This window comes from Nicotiana tomentosiformis, chromosome 2 (assembly GCF_000390325.3).
Source record: "Nicotiana tomentosiformis chromosome 2, ASM39032v3, whole genome shotgun sequence".
In the NCBI taxonomy this organism is placed as follows: domain Eukaryota; kingdom Viridiplantae; phylum Streptophyta; class Magnoliopsida; order Solanales; family Solanaceae; genus Nicotiana; species Nicotiana tomentosiformis.
This window is the reverse complement of record NC_090813.1, coordinates 98,644,509-98,669,444: the sequence shown is the minus strand read 5'-3', so window position 1 is coordinate 98,669,444 and position 24,936 is coordinate 98,644,509. Positions and strand designations below refer to the sequence as shown.

General features: G+C 38.1%; 1 protein-coding gene across 1 annotated transcript; it reads right to left on the bottom strand.

Moving 5' to 3' along the window:
• Positions 1-14,500: 14,500 nt before the first annotated feature.
• Positions 14,501-14,971, bottom strand: LOC138905300 (uncharacterized). The gene has a single exon (XM_070193812.1). The coding sequence runs from the start codon at positions 14,969-14,971 to the stop codon at positions 14,501-14,503; it is 471 nt and encodes a 156-aa protein (XP_070049913.1).
• Between the last annotated feature and the right edge of the window lie 9,965 nt (positions 14,972-24,936).

Genomic DNA, 24,936 nt, shown 5'->3' with positions numbered 1-24,936 from the left:
ACAGTAGAGCCTCAATTCACGTGGTGCATGCCCACACGCCCGTCACCTAGCATGTGTGTCACCTCAATACCAATCACATAACACGTAATTCGGGGTTTCGTACCCTCAGCACTAAGTTTAGAAGAGTTACTTACCTAAAACAAGCCAATTCCAACACCGAGCAAGCCAAGCGATGCTCCAAAATGCCATCCCACGCGTTCCGACCTTCGAACGGCTCGAAACTAACCAAAAATAACTCAAACACATCAAATAATGCTACAGGAACCAATCCCGATCGAAAAAGATCAAATCTTGAATCAAAAGTCCAAAATCAGCCAAAAACCCAACCCGGACCCATACCTCGGAACCCGACAAAACTCACAAGATCCGACAACCCATTCAATTATGAGTCCAACCATACTAGTTTCACTAAAACCCGACTCCAATTCAATGTTCAAAACTCAAAAATTCATATTATGAAACTTTAGGCCAAACCCCCCAATTTCCTCTATAAAATTCACAATCCAATTACCAAAAATGAAGGTAGATTCGTGATATAAGATAAAAAATGAGTAGAGAACGCTTACCCCAAGTTGTGTGGAAAAGCTCCTCTCCAAAGTCACCCAATCCGAGCTCCAAAATCCGAAAATGAAGATAGAAACCAAAAACCTCGAATTATAGGTTCTGCCCAGCGATTTCCGCATTTGCGGACAATTCGTCGCACCTGCGACCACCACTTTTGCGGAAAAAAATTGCATCTACGAAAAATGGCCTTGCCCAGCAACCCCCGCACCTGCGGTATTAAACTCCGCATCTGCGAAGACACTCGCACCTGCATTTCCACTCGACGTCCCTGCGCATCCGCACCTGCGTCTATTTTCTCCGCTTCTACGGGCGTCCTCATCTAGCTTTCATCTCACATCTGCGACGCCTTTGTCGCTTCTGTGGCCATCGCACCTGTGCAAACTAATCGCAGGTGCGATCATACCAGAACCAGCAGCCTTCAGCAATGCAACAAGAAGTGAAAATGATCTGAACCTCGTCCAAATCTCATCCGAGCCACTCGGGACCCCGTCCGAATATACCAACAAGTTTCATAACGCAATACGGACCTACTCGAGGTCTCAAAACACACATAACAACATAAAAATGACAAATCACACCTCAAATCGAAATCTATGAACTTCAAACTTTCAAATTCAATAACCCGTGCCGAAATATAGAAAATCAATTCGGAATGACTTCAAATTTTGCGCACAAGTCACATTCGACATTACTGACCAGCTCCAACTTCCAAAATCGGAATCTGACCCCGATATCAAAAAGTCCCTCCCGGTCAAACTTTCCAAAATTTCAACTTTCGCCATTTCGAGCCAAATTCAACCACGGACCTCCAAATTACAATTCGGATGCGCTACTAAGTCCAAAATCACCCAACGAAGCTAGCGGAACTATCAAAATTCCAATCTGAGATCAAATGCTAAAAAATCAAACTTGATCAACTCTTTCAAATTTAAAGCTCCCTAGTTGAGAATCATTATTCCAAATCAGTCCCGAATAACTTGAAAATCAAAATCGACGATTCACACAAGTCAAAATATATCATACGGAGCTACTCACTCCCGTAAACTACCAAGCGAAATGCAAATACTCAAAATGACCGGTCGAGTCATTGCAATGTTAAACAATATATGAATGAGACTATATATAAAATTTGAAAAAGATTTGAGGTGATTTGGATTGGTTTAGAGTCAAAATTCATATCTGAAATCGAATTAAAAAAGTCACAGTGATATACATATATATCGCTAATAATACTTGTACATCACACACACACACACACACACACACACACACACACACACACACATATATATATATATATATATATATATATATAGGTTTTTGCTAACCTACTATATAGTTGTAGTAAGTTAGCAATGTATACATATTTGGATTCTCCAAAATGCCCTTATTTTTTAATGTCACCCCATAAAATTTAAGGGCTTTTTGGGCTTTTTATAAAATTTCACACTTCATCTCTACATTTCCCACTCTACAACTATTCAGATCGGAAACATTCTCCCTCTATTTTTCATCTTCAGCCATTGTTCTTCCCAATTTCTAAAAGGGGTTTTCTTGTTTACTAACTTTTCTCATTATACCGTGACAAATGCTATAGGGAAGGTTAGAGTTTAGTATTCTAATGTCTCTTCATTCGTTGGTCATAATGATGGTGTAACCTTTTGTAAGTTTTATTTTATTTCCAACATGTGTAAGTGGATCAATAATAAGCTATAAATATATAAAGAGCATTACTTTACTTAAGCACAATAATATCAAGCACATGGTGAACTCTTAGATCACATGTCCTTTGGGGTTTGGGAATTTGGGATGCCACAGTATGAGAATTTGGGGTTCACCATGTGCTTGATATGAGAATTTGGGGTTCACCATATGCTTGGTATTATTATGCTTAAGTAAAGTAATGCTCTTTATATATTTATAGCTTATTATTGATCCACTTACACATGTTGGAAATAAAATAAAACTTACAAAAGGTTACACCATCATTATGACCAATGAATGAAGAGACATTAGAATACTAAACTCTTACCTTCCCTATAGCATTTGTCAAGGTGTAATGAGAAAAGTTAGTAAACAAGAAAACCCCTTTTAGAAATTGGGAAGAACAATGGCTGGAGATAAAAAATAGAGGGGGGAATGTTTCCGGTCTGAATAATTGTAGAGTGGAAAATGTAGAGATGAAGTGTGAAATTTTATAAAAAGCCAAAAATGCCCTTAAATTTTATGGGGTGACATTAAATAATAAGGGCATTTTGGAGAGAGAGAGAGAGAGAGAGAGAGAGAGAGAGAGAGAGAGAGAGAGAGAGGAGAGAGAGAAATACATATTGCCCAAAAACTCATTTTCACCATTTTTATACAATCTCCACTATATCACCACTACAAACATACATTAACCACCACCAGTTATTATGTCATACAACACCAAACATCGTTCCTATCCAAAAGAAGAAAACGAGGGATAAAATTGATGTCTGTTATGAAAATATTATAGTGTATGTCCATTTATTACTCCGCTGTAGATAATCTTCTTGAAGAAGATTGTCCATTTAGTACTCCATTGAAGTTTATCTACAAGCAGTTGATGCAGGCAGGTTGCAAGCAACTCAATGAAATGATTTGCAACAACTTCTTATTAGACAGGCAGGTTGCGAGCAGCTCATACAGACAACTTACAAGCAGCTCAAGAAAAGCCTCGCAGTTGCTTCCTTTCTTCTATAAATAGAGAAGATTTCAGTTCATTATGTACATCAGTTTGTGAAGGATTGCATATAGATGTTCGTAATACGTGCATGTAGATGTTCGTAACACGCAGCAGAAGACAATAACAATCCTAGGAAGATCTTTTTGTGTTTAAAATTTATTTATATGTCACAGATCGGATCTGAGACGTACCTGGTGAAGAGAGTCTCGTTTCAAAATTTCTTCGATAGTGCGAAGACTCTATACATATCCACACCGAGACCGATCCTTGCTATCAACTCTTTGATCAAGGAAACCAGTGAAAAATTGAATGAACTTATGCTGAAATTTTCTCAAAACTCCAACAAATAATGCGACAAAGAAATTGATTTTCTTGTCAAGAATATATCTCTTAGTTTTTAGTTTCTTCAAAGAACTCCCTTTTCAATCACACACTTTCACAAAGTATATTTTTCAATAGACCACCTACGACACTTTTTCATAACCCTTTTATAACATCACTTTTCTATTGGTTAAGGTAGTGAATTATCCTGGGTACAAGTCTAGTTCCAAAAATAGACTTCGTAAAAAGTTTTTCATTGGAAAACTTTTATCCCATTCCTAATGGGATCATATGCACGTCGGCGGCAGCTAGTCCTTTATGGACTTTAATACGTGAATCCAATTTTACATTGGATTTCACTAATAAGTTTCCATCAACTTTTTTTATTAACACTTTGTATAACATATCTTATACAAAATAAGTATTAATTATATATCACACACACACACACACACACACACACACACACACACACACACACATATATATATATATACATATACATATATATATATATATATATATATATATATATATATATATATATATATTATAACCAAGAGATATAATTTAATTTTCTATTCCAAATAGAAAACTTCAATTTGTTCATAATATTAATTATATCCTTTGTGCTAGCAAAGAATATAATAATATTTCATTTGGACTAATAACTAAATTTATTTGACTAATTAAATTCTTTAATTTAATTATCAAATGATAGAGTAATTAATCCTTTAGCAAAGATCAGAACACTCGTTAGTGTGCGACCCCATATGTTCAATACTAAGCCAGTAGTAAATTGATCATATCAATATACTAATCAAGGGTGGCGTCTAGGAACACTCCTTAACGATCGAATAGCATGAAGTATACAATTTACTCTCAAGAACCAGTAGAAGAATAATGTAGTAATTCCTTCTGTCCTTATAGCCTTGGGTCACCCTAGGATATGGTTCAACTGCCAAATCCTAATAGACGACCAACTATGTGTTCAAGTCAATTATAATTGACCATTGAATGACCTAAGAAACTCTTTTCTTCTTTCATTCAATTGCCCTGGCCAAGGTCTTAATTTGGTCGTTTATAATTCATGACACCATGAAACTTAAACTCATTACCAAGAGTTGACAGATTTCATCTTGATCAATCACTAATTCTACAAGTATTCAATCGTACCCAATATCTTTTCAACTATCGCCCTAGGGCCATAGGTGTCTAGCATCAAAGCACAACAAATAACTTGCCAATTACTATAACGATCTTAGGTCAAAGAAAACTCTTACATCACATTCTTCAAGAGAATATCCTATTGACAGTTTATGGTAATTCTAACCATTAGAAATTATCCAATGAGTCGATTCAATGATCATATATCTATATGCATCATCTATCTATGTGATTTAATTAATGAGATCAACTAATCTTTATCCCATAAAGACGATCACATAAATATTGATCTAACCGAATTACCAATGTCCAAATTATAATCCTACGATCAAGAACAAATTTAGATTAAATTATAAGAAACTTCACTCTTATTATCATGATCTCCATCACGGTGACAAATTTCAAAATTTAGTCAAGGACTTTATCAAATTAATCAAGCAATTGATAATAACTATGATAAAAGAATATCAAATCTCATATATTTTTATATCAAATAATGTTCACAAAAATATGTTCAAATCATCACACATGAGATTGGATCTAGGGCATATCTACTATATCCCTAACAATCTCCCACTTGCACTAGAGCCAATTGCTCTTGTACTTCATTCCAAATTTTCACTTGTGCTTGTCAAACTGCTTTGCGCCAAGAGCTTTAGTGAATGGGCCTGCAACATTTTCCTTTCCATCAACCTTTTGAGTCTCGACGCCTCCTCGTTCAATGATCTCTCTTATCAAGTGATACCTTCGCATAACGTGTTTGGATTTTTGGTGTGATCTTGATTCTTTTGCTTGAGCAATGGATCCAATGTTGTCACACAACAATAGAACTGCATCTTCTATTGAAGGAACCACACCAAGTTCAGTTAAGAACTTTTTCATCCATACAGCTTCCTTAGCAGCTTCACTAGCTACTATATATTCTGCTTCAGTTACTGAATCAGCAACTGTAGCTTGTTTGGAACTTTTCCAACTCACTGCACCACCATTTAAGGTGAATACATAACCAGAAATAGATTTGCTATCATCTTTATCTGAAGAGAAACTTGCATCAGTATAACCTTCAAGTTTCAACTCAAAATCTGCATAGATGAGGAATTGGTCTTTAGTCCTTCTTAAGTACTTAAGAATGGTCTTCACCAACTTCCAATGTTCCTCACCAGGATTTGCCTGATATCGGCTAGTCACTCCAAGTGCATAAGCCACATCAGGACGTGTACATGTCATGGTATACATGATAGCTCCCACTGTACTAGCGTATGGGATCCTACTCATGCGTTCTCTCTCTTCAGGTGTTTTAGGACAATCCTCCCTACTGAGAGTAATTCCAGTGCCTATCGGTAGATAGCCTCTTTTGGAATTATCCATATTATACCTTTTCAGAATGGCATCAATGTACAAAGACTGGGAAAGTCCAAGCAGCTTCCTTGATCTATCTCTATAGATCTTTATTCCTAATATATAAGCTGATTCTCCCAAGTCTTTCATGCAGAACTGTTCAGATAGCCAAATCTTGGTACTTTGCAATGCCGGTATATCATTCTCTATGAGTAATATATCATCAACATACAATACTAAGAATATAATTGGGCTCCTACTAACCTTTTTGTACACACAAGGTTCTTCTTCGCATCTAACAAAATTGAACTTTTCAATTGTCTTGTTAAAGCGAATATTCCAACTTCGAGAAGTTTGCTTTAGCCCATAAATGGATCGTTGTAGCTTGCAAATTTTATTATGATCAAATGAATATGTGAAACCTTCAGGTTGTGTCATGTGCACATCCTCTTCTAGCTCACCATTAAGGAAAGTTGTTTTCACATCCATTTGCCATATCTTATAATCATAGTATGCTGCTATAGCAAGCAAAATCCGAATTGATTTGAGCATTGCCACGGAAGTGAAAGTCTCGTCATAGTCGAATCCTTCTTTCTAACGATATCCCTTGGCAACAAGACGGGCTTTTTAGGTCTCCACCTTTCCGTCTGCTCCAATCTTTTTCTTAAAAACCTATTTACAACCTATAGGTTTTATATCCTTTGAAGGTTCAACTAAAGTCCATACTTTATTTTCCTTCATGTATTCTATTTCGGATTCCATGCCTTTTGCCATTTCTCATAATCAGAACTTTGTATAGCCTCTTCACAGGTCTTAGGGTCATCATCATTATGATCAATCTCATTTGATACATCATCTTGTACTATTAGATTTAATCTAGTTGGTACATGACGTTCTCGTGTAGACCTTCTAAGAGGTACTTGTACAACATGTTCACCTTGTGTTGGATTTGGTTGTTGTTCAATTTGGTTTGGAATTGGTTCATTAACCTGATCTTGAACTACATTTAGTTCTTGAACTTCAACCGTTGAAGATGGTAACTTCCTTGACAACTTCAAAACATCCAATAAAGGTTCTTCAACTTGTGTCTCATGATCTTGATTTTGTGTTGATTCATTAATTTCTTGAACTTCATCAAGTTCTATTTCTCCACTATAATTTCCTTCCAAAAGAAATTCCCTTTCCAAAAAGGTTGCTCCTCTAGCCACAAACACTTTATGGTCAGAAGGGTGATATAAATAATATCCCATTGTTTCTTTGGGATACCCAATGAACCTACACTTATCAGATCTTGAGTCAAGTTTATTAAACTGCAGTCTCTTAACATAAGCTGGACAACCCCAAACTTTAATGTGTTTAAGGTTAGGCTTACATCCTTTCCATATCTCATATGGTGTTGTAGAGACTGACTTAGTGGGAACTTTATTAAGTAAGTATGTTGATGCTTCCAAAGCATATACCCATAAATTTATTGGAAGATCAGTGAACCCCATCATAGATTTCACCATATCTAATAAGGTACGATTTCTCCTTTCAGACACACCATTGTGTTGTGGTGTTCCCGGAGGTGTCCACTGGGAGAGAATCCCATTCTCTTTGAGATACCTAGTAAAATCTTCACTAAGATATTCTCCACCTCTATCAAACCTTAGTACTTTGATACTTTTACTAGTCTATTTCTCAACTTCACTACGGAACCTTTTGAACATTTCAAAAGATTCAGATTTATGTTTCATAAGATACACAAATCCATATCTTGATATATCACCACTGAAGGTGATGAAGTAAGAATATCCACCTCTACCTTGAATTTTCATGGGCCCACAAACATCTGTATGAATTAGTCCCAATAATTCAGATGCTCTTTCTCCACTTCTAGTAAATGGATATTTGGTCATTTTTCCTTTGAGACAAGATTCACAAGTTGGATATGATTCAAAATCATACTTATCAAGGTACCCTTCCTTGTACAACTTATTAATTCTTTTCTCTCCAATATGACCAAGCCTACAATGCCAGAGGTGTGTATGATTTACATGATCATCTCTTTTTCTCTTAAGAGTTGAAACATGCATAATCTAATTAGCATTCACATTAGGTAAGACATAAACATCATGTTGGAGATAGCCATTCACATATAAATTATCACCATAATAAATGGAACAAATGCCATTGCCTATGTTAATGTGAAACCCACACTTGTCCAATATAGAAGCTGAAATTATGTTCGAAACAAATTTAGGAACATAATAACAATCATCTAGCATAAGTACTTTGCCCAAAGGCATTATTAAAGAAATTGATCCTACAGCTATGACTGCAACTTTTGCATCATTTCCAACTTGTAGATTAACTTCTCCTTTCTTTAGTCTCATACTTATCTTGAACCCTTGCAACATATTGCAGATGTTATAACCACTGCCAGTATCTAATACCCACAGTGAAGAATTAGTAGAAGCTAAAGAAATCTTGAAAATATTTTTTATTAATATCCCACCTTATTTCTTGTCCTTTAGAGTTGCAAGATACTCCTTGCAGTTTCTCTTCCAATGCTCTTTCTTCTTATAGTGAAAACATTCAGAATCATATACTGACTGCAAGATCAAATCTTCAGGCTCATCGATCACATCAATGAGCTTTTTATGCATGAGAACAATTCTCAAACTTCTATACCAGTCATCAAAGTTTGGTCCTACCAAATTGTTGGTCTCAAGTATTTCACGCAGTGATATAACAGACATATTGAGAAATCTAAAATATAGAAAAAAAAAAGCAATAATATAAGAACATATTTACATATATCATAAAGACATGGACTTTTATCTAAATGATATTTCCACTAATTATTTTAAACTACTTACCCTCATTTTAGTTTAAGAAATCTTTATTTCTGTTAGTGGAATAAAGGAATCCTTTAACAATATATATGAGCCCCTTGGAAGTCAAGTCGTTTCTCACATATATTTTAAAGGTAAGTACTCTTATGTCACGACCCAATTTCACCTATAAGTCGTGATGGCGCCCAACATTACAGCTAGGCAAGCCAACAAATAAATTAAGCATACATTGATAACATTTAAACTAGGAAAATATAATTAAACCCAAACTCTACCAATGTGTGTGCCAAGACCTGGTGTCACAAGTGTATGAGCATCTAGTAGATTATACAAAACCTCAAATGCTGTCCGAAATAAAAATAGACAGAATTAAAATACAAAGAGAGAGACTAGTAGCTGCTGAACGGATCAGAGAAACAGCTTACCACTATGTTCCTAGATATCATGGGTGTAAGACGATAGGTCCCCCACTAGTACTTGCCTCAGTTCCTGCACAAAAAGTGCAGCAAGTGTAGTATGAGTACGTAAACAACATGTATCCAGTAAGTATCAAGTCTAATCCCGAAGTGGTCGAGACGAGATGGCCGACTTTGACACTCACTATGGGTCAATAATAATAATTGAAATACAACTAGGATATTTAAATCAGCATGATTTACAGAATTTACAATAATTTATTTAATGAACGAAAATAATCAAAATTCTTCAAATGCAACAATTCTCAATATATTAATTAAATTCCTTAAATTCGAATAATTTCCAATTTATCAATTAAATATCATTTTCAGGAATAACAATTAATTCTTTAACAAGCAAGAATAATAATTTATTATATTCCAAGGATTTTTTTTTCAATTTATCAATTAGCTTGCAAGCTGAAATAAACTATTAAAGTATCGTGTAATTATTATTATTATTATTATTATTATTATTATTATTAAGCACGATTTCTGCCGAAGACGTACGACCCGATCCAGAGTGTCGTGTACACTGCCGAGGGACGTGCGGTGCGATCTATATATGCATCTATCCTGCCGAGGCGTTCGGCCCGCTCCATAAGAAAGAAGGACATTTTCTTATGTACCTCCGGAAGGAGAGTATATTTATTATGAGATAAATTCGGGAGGAAGAATAATTTTTTTTAACAATTAATTAATTTAAACAGATAATCAAACATATAAATTTTTCCATCCTTTAATATTTTGATCTAACAATTCACAATATATATATATATATATATATATATATATATATATATATATATATATATATATGTCAAATAATATTGATTAAGCAAGGAATACAATTTACACATGTAATTCATGCTTCGGGTCCTAAACTACCTGGACTTTAGCATTAATAGTAGCTACGCTCGGATTCTCGTCACCTCGTGCGTACGTAGCCCCCACAATTATCAATAATTATTCAATTTAATCCTTATTGGGTAATTTTTCCCTCACAAGATTAGACAAGAGACTTACCTCGTCTCAAAATCCACTTTCCGATTATCGCGTCGCGTAAAATTCTCGATTCAATCCCTAAAAATCCGAAACTATTCAAAAGTTATATAAAATAATTAATATATGTTCAATAATTCGAAATTCATCTATTAAATAAATTATCCTATCCAAAATGGTAAAAATCCTAAAATTCATCCCGGGCCCACGTGCCCGGATTCTGAAACATTTTGGATGAAAACGTTACCTATTATCTCAAGAACTCAAATATATAATTTCTACCCAATTCCATAGCTATTTTCGTGGTTAAAATCTCATTTTTATAAAAATCTAGGTTTTTCACCTAAACCTTTGATTTCTAAGATTTACTAGTTATAATCTACTTATAATCTATGTATTTAACTCAAGGGGTATAGAATTAACTTACCTCCAAATTGCTAGTTGAAATCTCCTCTCAAAAAGCTCTGAAATCGCCCAAACATGGAAGAAGAATGGGCAAATATGGTGAAATCCCGTTCTTTTAAGCCTTCTGCCAAACAGGTCTTTCGCACCTGCGGACAGATTACCGCACCTGCGGCTTCCACACCTGCGGCATCCACACCTGCGGAAAATCCTCGTAGGTGCGAGTTCCACTTGCTTGGCCAATTTTCGCATTTGCGCACAAAGCTTCGCACCTGCGCGTTCGCAGGTGCGCAAATCGTCTGCATCTGCGGTGGATTTCCCGTTCCCTTCTTCCGCTTCTGCGCTCAAAATCTCGCATGTGCGAGGGCTGCGCCTACGAGCTTCTATCGCATCTGCGAATGTCGCACCTGCGCTTGACAGTAGCTGGGAGCTTCAGTTTTGGCTCCCAACTTCTAACTTGGTTCGAGCCTCGTCCGATTGACACTCGGGGTCCCCGGGACCCCGCCCGAACATACCAACAGGTTTGAAATCATAAAACCGACTTGCTCAAACCTACGGAACGTGTAAAACAACATCAAATCTAAGAATCATACCCCAAACCAAATTGAATCAAACTTAAGAACTTCAAGTTCTTCAATTTACTTCCAATATGCCGAACCGTATTTAAACTACCCGGAATGACACAAAATTTTGCGTGAAAGTCTTAAATCACTATACGGAACTATTCCCAAACTCGAAATTCCAAACGGACTTCAATTTCTCAAAAACCTACTCCAAACCAAATTTAAAGAACTTTAAACCTTCAAATAGTTGAATTTTACTATTAAGCGCCAAAACGCTCTCGGGTTATCCAAAACTCGATTCGAACATACGCCCAAGTCCAAAATTATCATACGAACCTATTGGAACCGTCAAATCCCAATTCCGGTGTCTTTTTCTCAAAATGTTGACCGAAGTCAAACTTGGCCTTTTAAAACTAACTTAAGGAACCAAGTGTTCAGATTTCAACCCAAACGCTTCCAAATCCCAAACCAACAATCCCTGCAAGTCATAAATTAATAAAAACATGTTCGGGGAGTTTTATTTTAGGGAACGGGGTTCTAAAAGTTAAAATGACCGGTTGGGTCGTTGCATTCTCCACCTCTTAAACAAACGTTCGTCCTCGAACGAGTTTAGAATAATACCTGGGGTGCTGAATAAGTGTGAATATTTGCTCTGCATGTCCTCCTCGGCCTCCCAAGTCGCTTCCTCGACTGGTTGGCCCCTCCACTGGACCTTTACTGCAGAAATCTTCTTGGACCTCAACTGGCGAACTTGTTTATCAATAATAGCAAATGGCTCTTCTTCATAACCCAAACTCTGATCTAGCTGAACTGTGTTGAACTCCAACATATGTGATAAGTCAGCATGATACTTACGGAACATAGATATATGGAAAATCGGATGAACTCCCGATAGACTGGGAGGCAACGTAAGCTCATTAGCAACCTCCCCAACTCGTCTCAACACCTCAAATGGGCCTATAAACCTTGGGCTCAACTTGCCCTTCTTCTCGAATCTCATAATTTCCTTCATCGGCGAAACCTTCAAGAGAACTTTTTCACCTACCATAAATGATATATCACGCCCTTTCTGATCCGCGCAACTCTTCTATCTGGACTGTGCTGTACGAAGTCGCTCCTGAATCAACTTCACCTTTTCCAAGGCATCCTTCACCAAATTAGTACCATATAACTTAGCCTCACCGGGCTCAAACCATTCGATAGGTGAACGACATCGACAACCATATAAAGCCTCAAATGGAGCCATCTCAATGCTGGATTGGTAACTGTTATTATAAGCAAACTCGGCTAAAGGCAGGAAACGATCCCACTGACCTCTAAAGTCAATCACACATGCCCTGAGCATATCCTCCAAAATCTAAATTGTCCGTTCTGACTGCCCGTCGGTCTATGGATGAAAGGTTGTGCTGAGCTCTACACGAGTCCTTAATTCACTCTGTACTGCTCTCTAGAAATGTGAAGTAAACTGAGGGCCTCTATCTCATATGATGGAAATTGGCACCCCGTGCAACCGAACTATCTCCTGAATATAAATCTAGGACAACCTCTCTGAAGTATACGTAGTCACAACTGGAATAAAATGTGTCGACTTGGTTAACCTGTCAACAATCACCCAAACTGCATCAAACTTCCTCAAGGTCCGCGGCAACCCAACTACAAAGTCCATAGTAATTCGTTCCCATTTCCACTCTGGTATAGTTATCTGCTGAAATAGGCCTCCTGGCCTCTGGTGCTCATATTTAACTTGCTGGCAATTTAGACACCTAACTACATACTCAACTATGTCCTTTTTCATCCGTCGCCACCAATAATGCTGCCTCAAGTCACGATACATCTTTGTAGTACCTGGATGAATAGAATACCTAGAACTGTGTGCCTCCTCCAGGATCCTTTTCCTCAGTTCATCCACATTAGAAACACATAGACGATCCTAGAATCGCAGAACACCATCCGCACGAATAGTAACTTCCTTGGCACCACCTCGTAGTACCATTTCTCGAAGAACCACTAAGTGTGGATCATCATACTGGCGAGCCTTGATCTGCTCAAATAGTGAAGACTGAGCTATGACACATGCAAGAACTCGGCTGGGCTCTAAAATATCTAGCCGCACAAGTCTGTTGGCCAAGGACTGGATATCCAAAGCTAATGGCCTCTCTTCTGTTGAAATGAAAGCCAAACTACCCATACTCTCCGCCTTTCTATTCAAGGCATCTGCAACTACATTTGCTTTACCTGTATGATTTAGGATAGTAATATCATAATATTTTAGTAATTCCAGCCATCTGCGCTGCCTCAAATTTAGGTTCCCCTGCTTGAACAAATGCTGCAAAATGTGATGATCAGTATAAACTTCACAGGACACCCCATAAAGATAATGCCTCCAAATCTTAAGGGCATGAACAATCGCAGCTAACTCCAAATCAGGTACCGGATAATTCTGCTAGTGAGGTTTCAATTGACATGAATCATATGCAATAACTCGCCCTTCCTGCATCAATACACAACCCAAACCAACGCGTGAAGTGTCACAGTACACTGTATACACTCCCGAACCGGAAGGTAACACTAACACCGGTGCTATAGTCAATGTTGTCTTGAGCTTCTGAAAGCTTGCCTCACAATCATCGGACCATCGGAACTGAACACCCTTCTGGGTTAATTTGGTCAAAGGTGCTGCAATAGATGGAAAGACCTCTACGAACCGACGATAATAACCTGCTAAACCCAAGAAACTCCTGATCTCAGTCACCGAAGTGGGACAATGCCAATTCTGAACTGCCTCAATCTTTTTGGGGTCAACTTTAATACCTTCACCCGATACAATATGTCCCAAAAATGCTACAGACTCTAGCCAAAACTCACGTTTAGAGAACTTAGCATATAGCTTTTGTTCCCGCAATGTCTGAAGCACTACTCTCATATGCTGCTCATGTTCCTCCTTGCTGCGCGAGTAGATCAAAATGTCATCAATGAAGACAATGATAAATGAATTAATATATGACCTACTATACAACTATTGCTTGCAAAAAGCCTCTACATTTCGGTGCTTTTTTGAGTTCCTACTTACTTCCAGCCTATGTATTACTTCTTTTTTAATCTGTACAACTATAACCTCAGTATTTACATTTGTTCCTCTAAAAGTTTTCAATTCCTAGCTTTCCAAGTATGGTAGATGATTGCTTCCAGAATAGCTGCAACTATCTCTTTCTTGAATTGCTTCCATTTCTCCTTCTTTATACTCCTTAGAACCATGGCCACATCACCTCTAGCCAGTTGAATACCAGCCCATTGCATTACTGTAATTCTCACTTCCTTAGACCAACTATATTCCATAAACAAGTACTGGGCAGTTTCATCAACCTGATCATTGCACATACAGCAATTGGTGTTATTGACTGGTATGTGCAGTTGTTGTAGTATCTCCCTTGTTAGAAACTTGTTCTGATAGGCCAGCCAGGTGATAAATCTGTGTTTAGGCTGAGCAGTTACATTCCAAATTAGGTCAGGAGTATCTAGTTTCCTGTGATTTCCAATAATGGTTAGGTAACTCTTTATAATTGAGTATTGTCCTGAGTGGCTTAATATGTACTGATCTTGCTGAAACCAGTTTTGCATTTCTTACTTCAAGTGATTTAACTTTCTCCAATACCAGCTGCTGTCTTGAGGGGTTGTATGAGTCCAAATGCTTGAATTAGATTTTATATATAATCCATGCACCCATTTCACCCACAAGTTATCCTGTGAAATAAGCTGTCTTTTTTCACAATAAGTTGCCAAAGCAACTTCCCAACTAGGGCCTTATTCCACTCCTTACATTTTTTGATGTTCAAACCTCCACAACTTTTTGGCAAGCAAACTTTATCCCAAACTACTAGTGATATTTTTCTCTTCTCCTCTGTACCTCCACATAGGAAATCTTTGCAGATTCTGTCCAATTCTTTTACTACACTCTGTGGGAGAATGAGAATTGATCCCCAGAAGTTGTGGATAGAGAATATGACAGAGTTGATCACTTGAAATCTGCCAGCATATGAAATCTTCTTAGAGTAGCCAAATTTAATTCTGCTAGTAATCTTGTCTCAACTGATGGCATTCTAATTTACTTCACTTTTTAGGTGATAAAGGAAGTCCAAGGTATCTAATAGGAAATGATCCTTGACTGAAGCCTGTTATATTCTGTAGCTCTTGTTTTTCCTCCTCAATTATCCCTACCATGAATAAACTGGATTTGTCCATGTTAGCAACTAGTCCTGAGACCTTGCTAAAGTGAGTTAAAGCTTCAACCTCTCTTTTCACTGACCCCACCTCACCCTTGCAGAATACCATTAAATCATCAGCAAATATCAAGTGTGTGATTTTCAACTTCTTATACATTGGATGCATTTTAAAGTCAGGCAAACTACCCATGCTTTTAAACAACCTTGAGAAGTACTCCATTATAAGAACAAATAATATTGGTGACATAGGGTCACCCTGTCTTAAACCTCTTCTACCTTCAAAGTAGTCATGGCTCTCCCCATTCACATTAACAGAGAACTTAGTGGTTGACACACAGTTCATTATCAACATGATGAACTTAGTTGGGAAGCCTAGCCCATGAAGTACCTCTATCAGGAAATCCCAGCTGACCATGTCATATGCTTTCCTCACATCAATTTTCATCAAGCATCTAGGTGTAGTTTTCATATTGTAGTGCCTTAGTAAATCATGACAAATTAGCACATTATGGAGAATTGATCTTCCTGGTACAAAAGCTGATTGGTTGTCTGCCGCCAGCTCATTAACTGCATCCTTAAGTCTACTACAGATCATCTTTGAAATGCACTTGTATAGTACATTTGTAACGACCCGACTTGTCATTTTAAGAATTTATGCCCCGTTCAGTGGCTTAAGGTCTCGAGAAGTTTCGTAATATGTATTATAACCCGTGGGTATGGTCGAGTTTGATTTTCGGAATTTGATCGGAGAGTTGACTTTTGAGCAAACGACCCCGAAATAGAATTTCGATGATGAAAATAGTTTCGTATGATGAATTCGGACTTAGGCGTATGTTCGGATTTGGATTAGGAAGTCCGTAGGATAATTCGACACATTTTGGCGAAAGTTGGAAAATATATGATTTTGGAAAAGTCCGACCGAAGGGTGAATTTTTGATAACGAGGTCGGATTTTAATTTCAGAAATGAGAATAGCTCCCTTATATCAATTATGACTTGTGTACAAAATTTGAAGTCATTCCGGATTGATTTGATATGTTTCGGCGCAAAATATAGAAGTTGGAGAATTTGAAAACTTATAATTCGATTTGATGCGCGATTCGTAATTTCGGCATTGTTTGATATGGTTTGAAGCCTCAACTAAGTTCGTATTGTACTTTTGGACATGTTGTTATAATTGGTTGAGGTCCTGGGGGCCTCGGGTGAATTTTGGAAGGTTAACGGAGCAATTCGGACTTGGAAGAAGCTGCTGGAAAATGGCAGCAACTATTGGATTCGCACTTGCGGAATCAAGGATTTCATCACAGAAGCGAGCTGGGCAGAGCTGGAGGAAGGTGCGATATTTGCTACGCAAAAGCTATGAGGCAGCACAGAAGCGGAAATGCTGCGCACATGCGATCAACGCAGAAGCGGAAATGGCTCCGCAGGTGCGAGCTTTGTGGCTGGGCAGTCATCTTGCAGAAGTGTGTATTCGCTCGCAAAAGTGAGCACGCAGGTGCGAAAATTAGTCCGCATGTGCGAAACTGGGCAGAATCATAAGGACCAAAAATGGTCATTTTTGGCATTTTGTTTTGGAATTTTTGGGGCTCGCAATTGGGCGATTCTGGAGGGATGTTTCACAAGCTTGGTTGGAGTAAGTATTCTATATCCTAAAGTGATTATATTTCATGAATCTATGATTATATTCATCATTTAGTTCGGATTTAAATGGAAGAATTCAAGATTTTTACAAAATCTTCCAAAAACAAAAATTTTAGATTTGGATGTCGAATTGTTATTAGAATTCGATAAAATTGGTATGGTTGAACTCGTATCAGAATGGGTATTCGGGTTTCATAAAAATTATGTCGGGTTCCGAGGGGCAGGTCCCGCATTAATAACAATTATGTCGGGTTCCGAGGGGCGGGTCCCGCATTGATAAAATTGATGTTATGATTTTCTTGTGTTTATTTTTATGCCTTGGGCAATTTGTCTTGTTGTTGGTAAATTGATAACAATCTGATTTATGTTGAAATTGAGAGCATGTGGCTATTGCCATGAGGATTATAAAATAAATTGTGGGCACAGGTGCCGTGAGTAAATAATGAGCCTATTTGGTGCGTGAATTGTCCGTACAGTTATGATATGAAATGTGGGCATGAGGTGCTGTGATGAAATGATAATGATATTTGGCACGTGAATTATACGTGCAGTTGTGATATGAAATGAAAGTACGAGGTGCAGGAAAAATATGATGATTTAATTATGGGCACGAGGTGCCGTGCAAATATGAAAAATGGGTTGAGACCCGTGTTTACGAAAAATATGAAAATGGGCTGAGACCCGTGTTTTTATGATTTTGAAATGAGGTGTCACATGGTGACTCTTTAATCGAAAGAATTATATTCAAAATATTTATTTGAAAGAATTTTTATTCAAGAAGAATTATATGAAAGAATTATCTTTGAAAGATATTTATTCGACGAAAATATATTTGAAAAAGAGTTTTATTCGTAAGAATTATATGTGAAAGATATTTAATTGAAGAACTTGATTTAACTGGGTGTAATTATATTTATTAATTATTGAGCGATATTAAATAGTGATTTTATTGTCTTACTGTGCATATCATTGGTTGTTTTATGTTGCCCTTATTATTATTTATTTCCTATTATTTTTATATATTATATTGCATAGGTTATTAGAGTAGTGAGTGTCTAGACTGTACCTCGTCTCTACTCCATTGAGGTTAGTCTTGATACTTACTGGGTACCGACCGTGGTGTACTCATACTACACTTCTACACATTTTTGTGCAGAGCCAGGTATTGGGGATATCGGACTTGAGCAGAGTTAAAGCACGATCATAAGGATTCAAGGTAGAACTGCTTGGCCGTCGCAGTCCCTTGGAGTCTTTTTATTTCATTGTATTGTTAATTTGTAATCAAACAGTATTGTATATTCGGTCCTCGTGATCATTCCATGTATTCAGTTAGAGTTCGTGACTCAGTACTACTAGTCTTGGGAGGTTGTATATTGATATTTAATCCGCTGCTAGTTTTGGTTACTTATTTAATTAAAAACAAAATGGCTTCAAAATGTAATAGAAATCGGCTTACCTAGTCTTAGAGACTAGGTTCCATCACGACGCCTGTGGTAGGATTTTGGATCGTGACAAGTTGGTATCAGAGCTCTAGGTTCATAGGTTCTACGAGTGACGAACGAGTCTAGTAGAGTCTTGCGGATCTGTACGGAGACGTATGTACTTATTTTCGAGAGGCTACAGAACTGTTAGGAAATTTCCATTTCTTTCATTATTGTCATGCGGAATTTGTTGAATTTGGAATTTGAGCCTTTGTATCTCTATTCTCTCACAGATGGTGAGGACACATGCTATCAGGTTAGCTGAGCAGGCATCTGCTCATACTGCTAGGGCTGCAAGAGGCCGGGGCCGAGATAGAGGCCGAGGTAGAGGTAGAGGAAGGGCACGTGCTGCGACTAGAGCACCTGACAGAACAATAATTGAGGAGCCACCAATAGCTCCAGTTGGGGGACAGGTACCAGAAGCACCTGTTGTTACCCCAGGACTTCAAGAGACTTTAGCACAGTTCCTGAGTATGTTTGGTACATTAACTCGGGCGGGATTGATCTCTGTTGCACCACACATTCCGCAGATTGGGGGAGTTGCTCAGACTCCTACCACAACTCCAGAGCAACAGGTTCCCGTTGGTCAGGTTTCGGGTGTAGTACGAGTACAACCTGTTATTCCCGTTCGACCTGAGGTCAGGCCAGAGGCATCAGAAGAAGAACAAAAGAGACTAGAAAGGTTTAAGAAATATGATCCACCAACTTTCAGTGGCACAACCATAAAGGATGCACAAGAATTTCTGGAAAATTGTCACCGTATTCTCCGCACTATGGGTATTATGGACGTGAGTGGAGTTGCCTTTACTACATTTCAACTGTCAGGTGCAACGTATCGGTGGTGGCAAATCTATGAAGAAGGTAGACCAGCCGATGCAACCCCACCAACTTGGACTCAATTTTCGAAAATGTTCTTGAAAGAGTTTGTTCCCCAGACTCTCTGAGATACGTGGCGCACAGAGTTTGAACGGTTGCATCAGGGCACTATGATTGTGTCAGAATATGTTATCAGGTTCAGTGAGTTAGCCCGACATGCACCTATCTTAGTTCCTACAATCAGAGAACGGGTCCGCAGATTCATTGAGGGGCTCGATTATGATATTAAAATATGCATGGCTAGAGAGTTGCAAACTGGTTCTCCATTTCAAAAAGTAGTAGAGATTGCAAGGAAAATTGAGGGTGTTTTAGGCGAGGAAAGGGAGTCTAAGGAAGCCAAAAGGTCTCGAAGATCTGGAGGATTCAGTGGATTTTACTCTTCAGCTAGAACCCATTATAGCGGAGGCTCGAGCAGTCGGTCCGCTCAGTCCACACATTAGAGTACTCGGGGTGCTCCAGTTTATAGTGCACCACCGACACGAAATTCTTACAGTGATTATTCCAGTTATCTGGCACAGACTCAGTACGAGTAGTCGCGACCTCAGAGGGGTTGTTATAAGTGTGGTGATACTAGGCATATCATGAGAGATTGTCCCAGACTTGGGAGGGGTGGATTTCATCAGAACACTCTAGCTACAAGCTTTATTCAAGCTGATACTCCACGTGTACAGTCAGCTAGAGGTGGAGGACAGGTGGGTAGTGGGCGCCTAAGAGGTGGAGGCCCGACCTGTTGATATAATCACTATGATTTGGCTGGGGCCAATACACCAGATGGTGTCGTTACAGGTACGATCCTGATTTTTATTATAAAGGATAATTTTCCTTAATTTGATTCGGTTATGAATATTGAGGTAAGTCCTCCTATTATGCTCCACTTATGGGTGAGCTTCGTAAATTTGTATCCCACTTATATGTTTATCCCTGTTGGGAGATTTAAAGATGTGAACCCGTGTCTGCCATTTTATTTTTTTGGTATACCATTGAGGGCTATAAGCCCAAAAGTAATTTTTATTATTCATTACAACGGGTTTAATGCGTTTCAGAATAATTGATTCCAATTTTTATGAATTATATGCCCTACCGGTAGGAGGGTTCATTATATGTTATGAAAATTGTTTATGAAATATATTGAAAAGAAGAAAGAAAGGAAATTAAAATTTTCAGTTGGCACAATGTGCAACATACTTGTGATTTGGAGTTGAAGACGAGATCCTCACTTTTTTTACATGATGTAAAATATTTAAATCGGGTTGCAAGCCGCGATGGAAGTTATGTAAGGACGAGGTCCTTGTGATGAAATATTTATGAGTTTAAAATTTTTTCTTTGTGAAATTTAATTGTACAATAGTATTAACAGGGAGTCATGCCTGTTAGGCTTATTTGATAATTCTTATATATTTTTTTCGGACTTAGGCGTATGTTCGGATTTGGATTTGGAAGTCCGTAGGACAATTCGACACATTTTGGCGAAAGTTGGAAAATATAAGATTTTGGAAAAGTCCGACCGAAGGGTGAATTTTTGATAACGAGGTCGGATTTCGATTCCGAAAATGAGAATAGCTCCCTTGAGTCAATTATGACTTGTGTGCAAAATTTGAAGTCATTCCGGATTGATTTGATACGTTTCGGCGTAAAATATAGAAGTTGGAGGTTTTGAAAACTTATAATTAGATTTGATGCGCGATTCGTAATTCCGGCGTTGTTTGATGTGGTTTTAAGCCTCGACTAAGTTCATATTATACTTTTGGACATTTTGTTATAATTGGTTGAGGTCCCGAGGGCCTCGGGTGAATTTCGAAAGGTTAAAGGAGCAATTCGGACTTGGAAGAAGCTACTGGAAAATGGCAGCAGCTGTTGGATTTACACCTGCGGAATTTTGGGCGCAGGTGCGACCTCACAAAAGTGAGCTGGGCAGAGCTGGAGGAAGGTCGCAAATGTAGACAGCCTTCCGCACCTGCGCAATCGCAGGTGCGATATTTGCTATGCAGAAGCGACGAGGCAGCGCAGAAGCGGAAATGCTGCGCACCTGCGATCAGCGCAGAAGCGGAAATGGCTCTGCAGGTGCGAGCTTTGTGGCTGGGCAGTGACCTTGCAGAAGAGTGTATTCGTTCGCAAAAGCGAGCATGCAGGTGCGAAAATTAGTCCGCATGTGTGAAACTGGACAGAATCATAAGGACCAAAAATGGTCATTTTTGGCATTTCGTTTTGAAATTTTCGGAGCTCAGAATTGGGCGATTCTGGAGGGATTTTTCACAAGCTTGGTTGGGGTAAGTGTTCTATATCCTAAAGTGATTATATTTCATGAATATATGATTATATTCATTATTTATTTCGGATTTAAATGGAAAAAATCAAGATTTTTACAAAATCTTCCAAAAACAAAAATTTAAGATTTGGAGATTGAGTTGTTATTGGAATTCAATAAAATTGGTATGGTTGAACTTGTATCGGATTGGGTGTTCGGGTTTCATGAACATTATGCCGGGTTCCGAGGGACGTGTCCTGCGTTGACCTTTGTTGACATTTTGGAATAAATTTTTAAGTCGACATTTTATAGTCCGGAATTGTTTTCGATGAATTTTAATGAAGTTATACATTTAATTTGGATAGATTTGAGCTGTCCGGAGGTCAATTCAAGCAAGAAGGCGATTTTGGAATATCGGCATAACTTCAAAGAGGTAAGTGTCTTGCTTAACCTCGAGTGGGGGAATTATCCCTTAAAAATCGAGTCTTATGTGCCATTTGTGAATTGTGAAAAGCCGTGTACGCGAAGTGACGAGTACGTACTCGGGCTTATATGTGCCAATTTTTATTGGATTAAAGTTTTAGGCATTATTGTGTAGTAAATTGGGTAATCTTAGATAAGTATTAAATCATCTGTTTGCCATGCCTAAATCTTTGTTGTTGTTGAATCTGTTGTTATATGACAATTTGATGTGATTGTTACTTGATTATTTATGTAATTCCGTGAATTTGTTGGTTTGATAATAATTATAATTTAATTTCATTATGGATTTTCCCTATGCAAATAATTAATTAAATGAGCTTAAGAAGAGGTGTTTATATAATTATTAAAAATTTGAATTTAATAAAGACTTTGCTTTATGTTGAGTAGTTTCTATCCCTATTGGTAGTTTTTGGGTGTTGTACACAATGTGTGGAGCTTTTGACTATTTGTTGTGAAATTAATTGATTTTGTTATATCCTTGGAATTTCTTGTGGCCATTGGGCAAACTGTAATGTGAATTGATTTTGTTATGTTGCCATGTAAATTATTGTGTTGTGTGAATTATAATTTTGAGGAGATAAGGGTGAAATTTCACCGTTGATATTATGTAGGTATAAGGGTGGCATTTCACTGTTGTTGTGTTGTTTGAATATTGTCTGGGCGGAGCGATAAGGGTGGCTATAGGAGCGATAAGGGAGGCAATATGAGCGATAAGGGTGGCTATTGATATTGTCTGGGCGGAGCGATAAGGATGTGTAACGACCCGACCGGTCGTTTCGAGAGTTATAACCCCGTTTTCCCCATTCCTACTTCTTTTTGTATTATTCAGCTATATTATGTTATATCGGGTTAGTTGGTTCGAGTTCGGAAGGAACTCGGAGTGAAATAAAATACTTAGTCTCATAATTAAAAAATTGAGTTAGAAAAGGGGACCGGATATGGACCTATGTGTAAGCGACCTTGGATTTGAATTTTGATGATTTCAATAGCTCCGTATGGTGATTTTGGGCTTAGGAGCATGTCCGGAATATTATTTGGAAGTCCGTAGAAGAATTAGGCTTGAAATGCCGAAAGATCTGTTTTTGAGAAGTTTGACCGGGGGGTGACTTTTTGATATCGGGGTCGGAATCCGATTCTGAAAATTGGAATACCTCTGTTATGTCATTTAGGACTTGTGTGCAAATATGAGGTCAATCGGACGTGATTTGATAGGTTCCAGAGTTGTTTGTAGAAATTAGAAATTTTAAAATTCATTAGGCTTGAATTGGGGTGTAATTCATGGTTTTAGTGTTGTTTGAGGTGATTTGAGGATTCAACTAAGTTCGTATGATGTTTTAGGACTTACTGGTATATTTGGTTGAGGTCCCGAGGGCCTCGGGTGAGTTTCGGATGGTTAACGGATCAAAAATTAAACTACAACAGCTGCTGCAATTTCCTTCTGTTGGAAATTGCTTCTGCCCAGAAATCGAGCCCAGATGTGAGCCCAGATCGAGCTCAGGGTCGAGGGCCACGATCGAAGCCCAGATCGAGCTCAGGGTCGAGGGCCACGATCGAAGGCATGATCGAGGCTAGGGTCGAGGGTCACGGTCGTAGGCCGGGTCGAAGACATAATCGAGGGCCAGGATCGAGAACCAGGACCAAGGATCAGGATCGAGGACCTCGATTGAAGGCCAAGATCGAAGGCTAGGATCGAAGGCCAGGATCGAAGGCCAAGATCGAGGCAGAACCGAGGATATCTGGGCAGAATTATAAAAACAGGGACTTCGTCCCATTTGCCATTTTTGACAAATTGGAGCTTGAGAAGAGGCGATTTTTGATATATTTTCAAGGAAAACTTGAGCTAAGTCCCTTGTGATCATTTCTACTCTATAATATTAAATTATCATCGAATAATCCGACTAGATTACATGATTTTGAGGTGTAAATCGGAGATTGGAACTTAGAAATTTGGAAATAAGATTTGTAGATTTGAGGGTCGAGTTGAGGTCGAATTTTGGTATAATTGGTATGGGTAGACTCGTGGTTGAATGGACTTTCGGATTTTTATAACTTTTGTCGGGTTCCGAGAAGTGGGTCCCACAGGCGGGTTTTGAGCCAATTTCGGGTTTTGGTCTAATTTTATAGTTTTTCTTGTGGAATTCATTCCATTAGCGCATATTGATGGTATTGTACTGATTGTGAATAGATTCTGAGCATTTGGAGGCTGAGTCCAGAGGCAAGATCATTGCGGGATAGAGATTTGACCGGTTTGAGGTAAGTAACGATTGTAAATCTAGTCCTGAGGGTATGAAACTACGAATTTTGTATCATTCTATTATTTTGAAGTGACGCACATGCTAGGTGACGAGCGTGTGGGCGTGCACTGTTGGGGATTTATGACTTGGTCCGTCCCGTAGCAAATAGAAAGTTGCATACTTTGTTGAAACCATTTGATACTTATATGTTTTAGAAAGAATTTCTGTAAATTGGGCTGAATGCCATGTTTGGGCCTTGCGCCAATGCTGTTTGGACCCTTAGGGGCTGTTTCTTACCATCCTCTCACTGTTTTTGATTGAAAATTTATACTCAGTCATGTTTATATTTGTTTACCGCATAACTCAGTTTTATGACTCTATTTTGATGCATATAAATTTTTTGG

Excerpts from the sequence above, each read along its gene's own strand:
- LOC138905300 (XM_070193812.1), bottom strand. The coding sequence starts at position 14,971 with ATGCAAAACTGGTTTCAGCAAGATCAGTACATATTAAGCCACTCAGGA.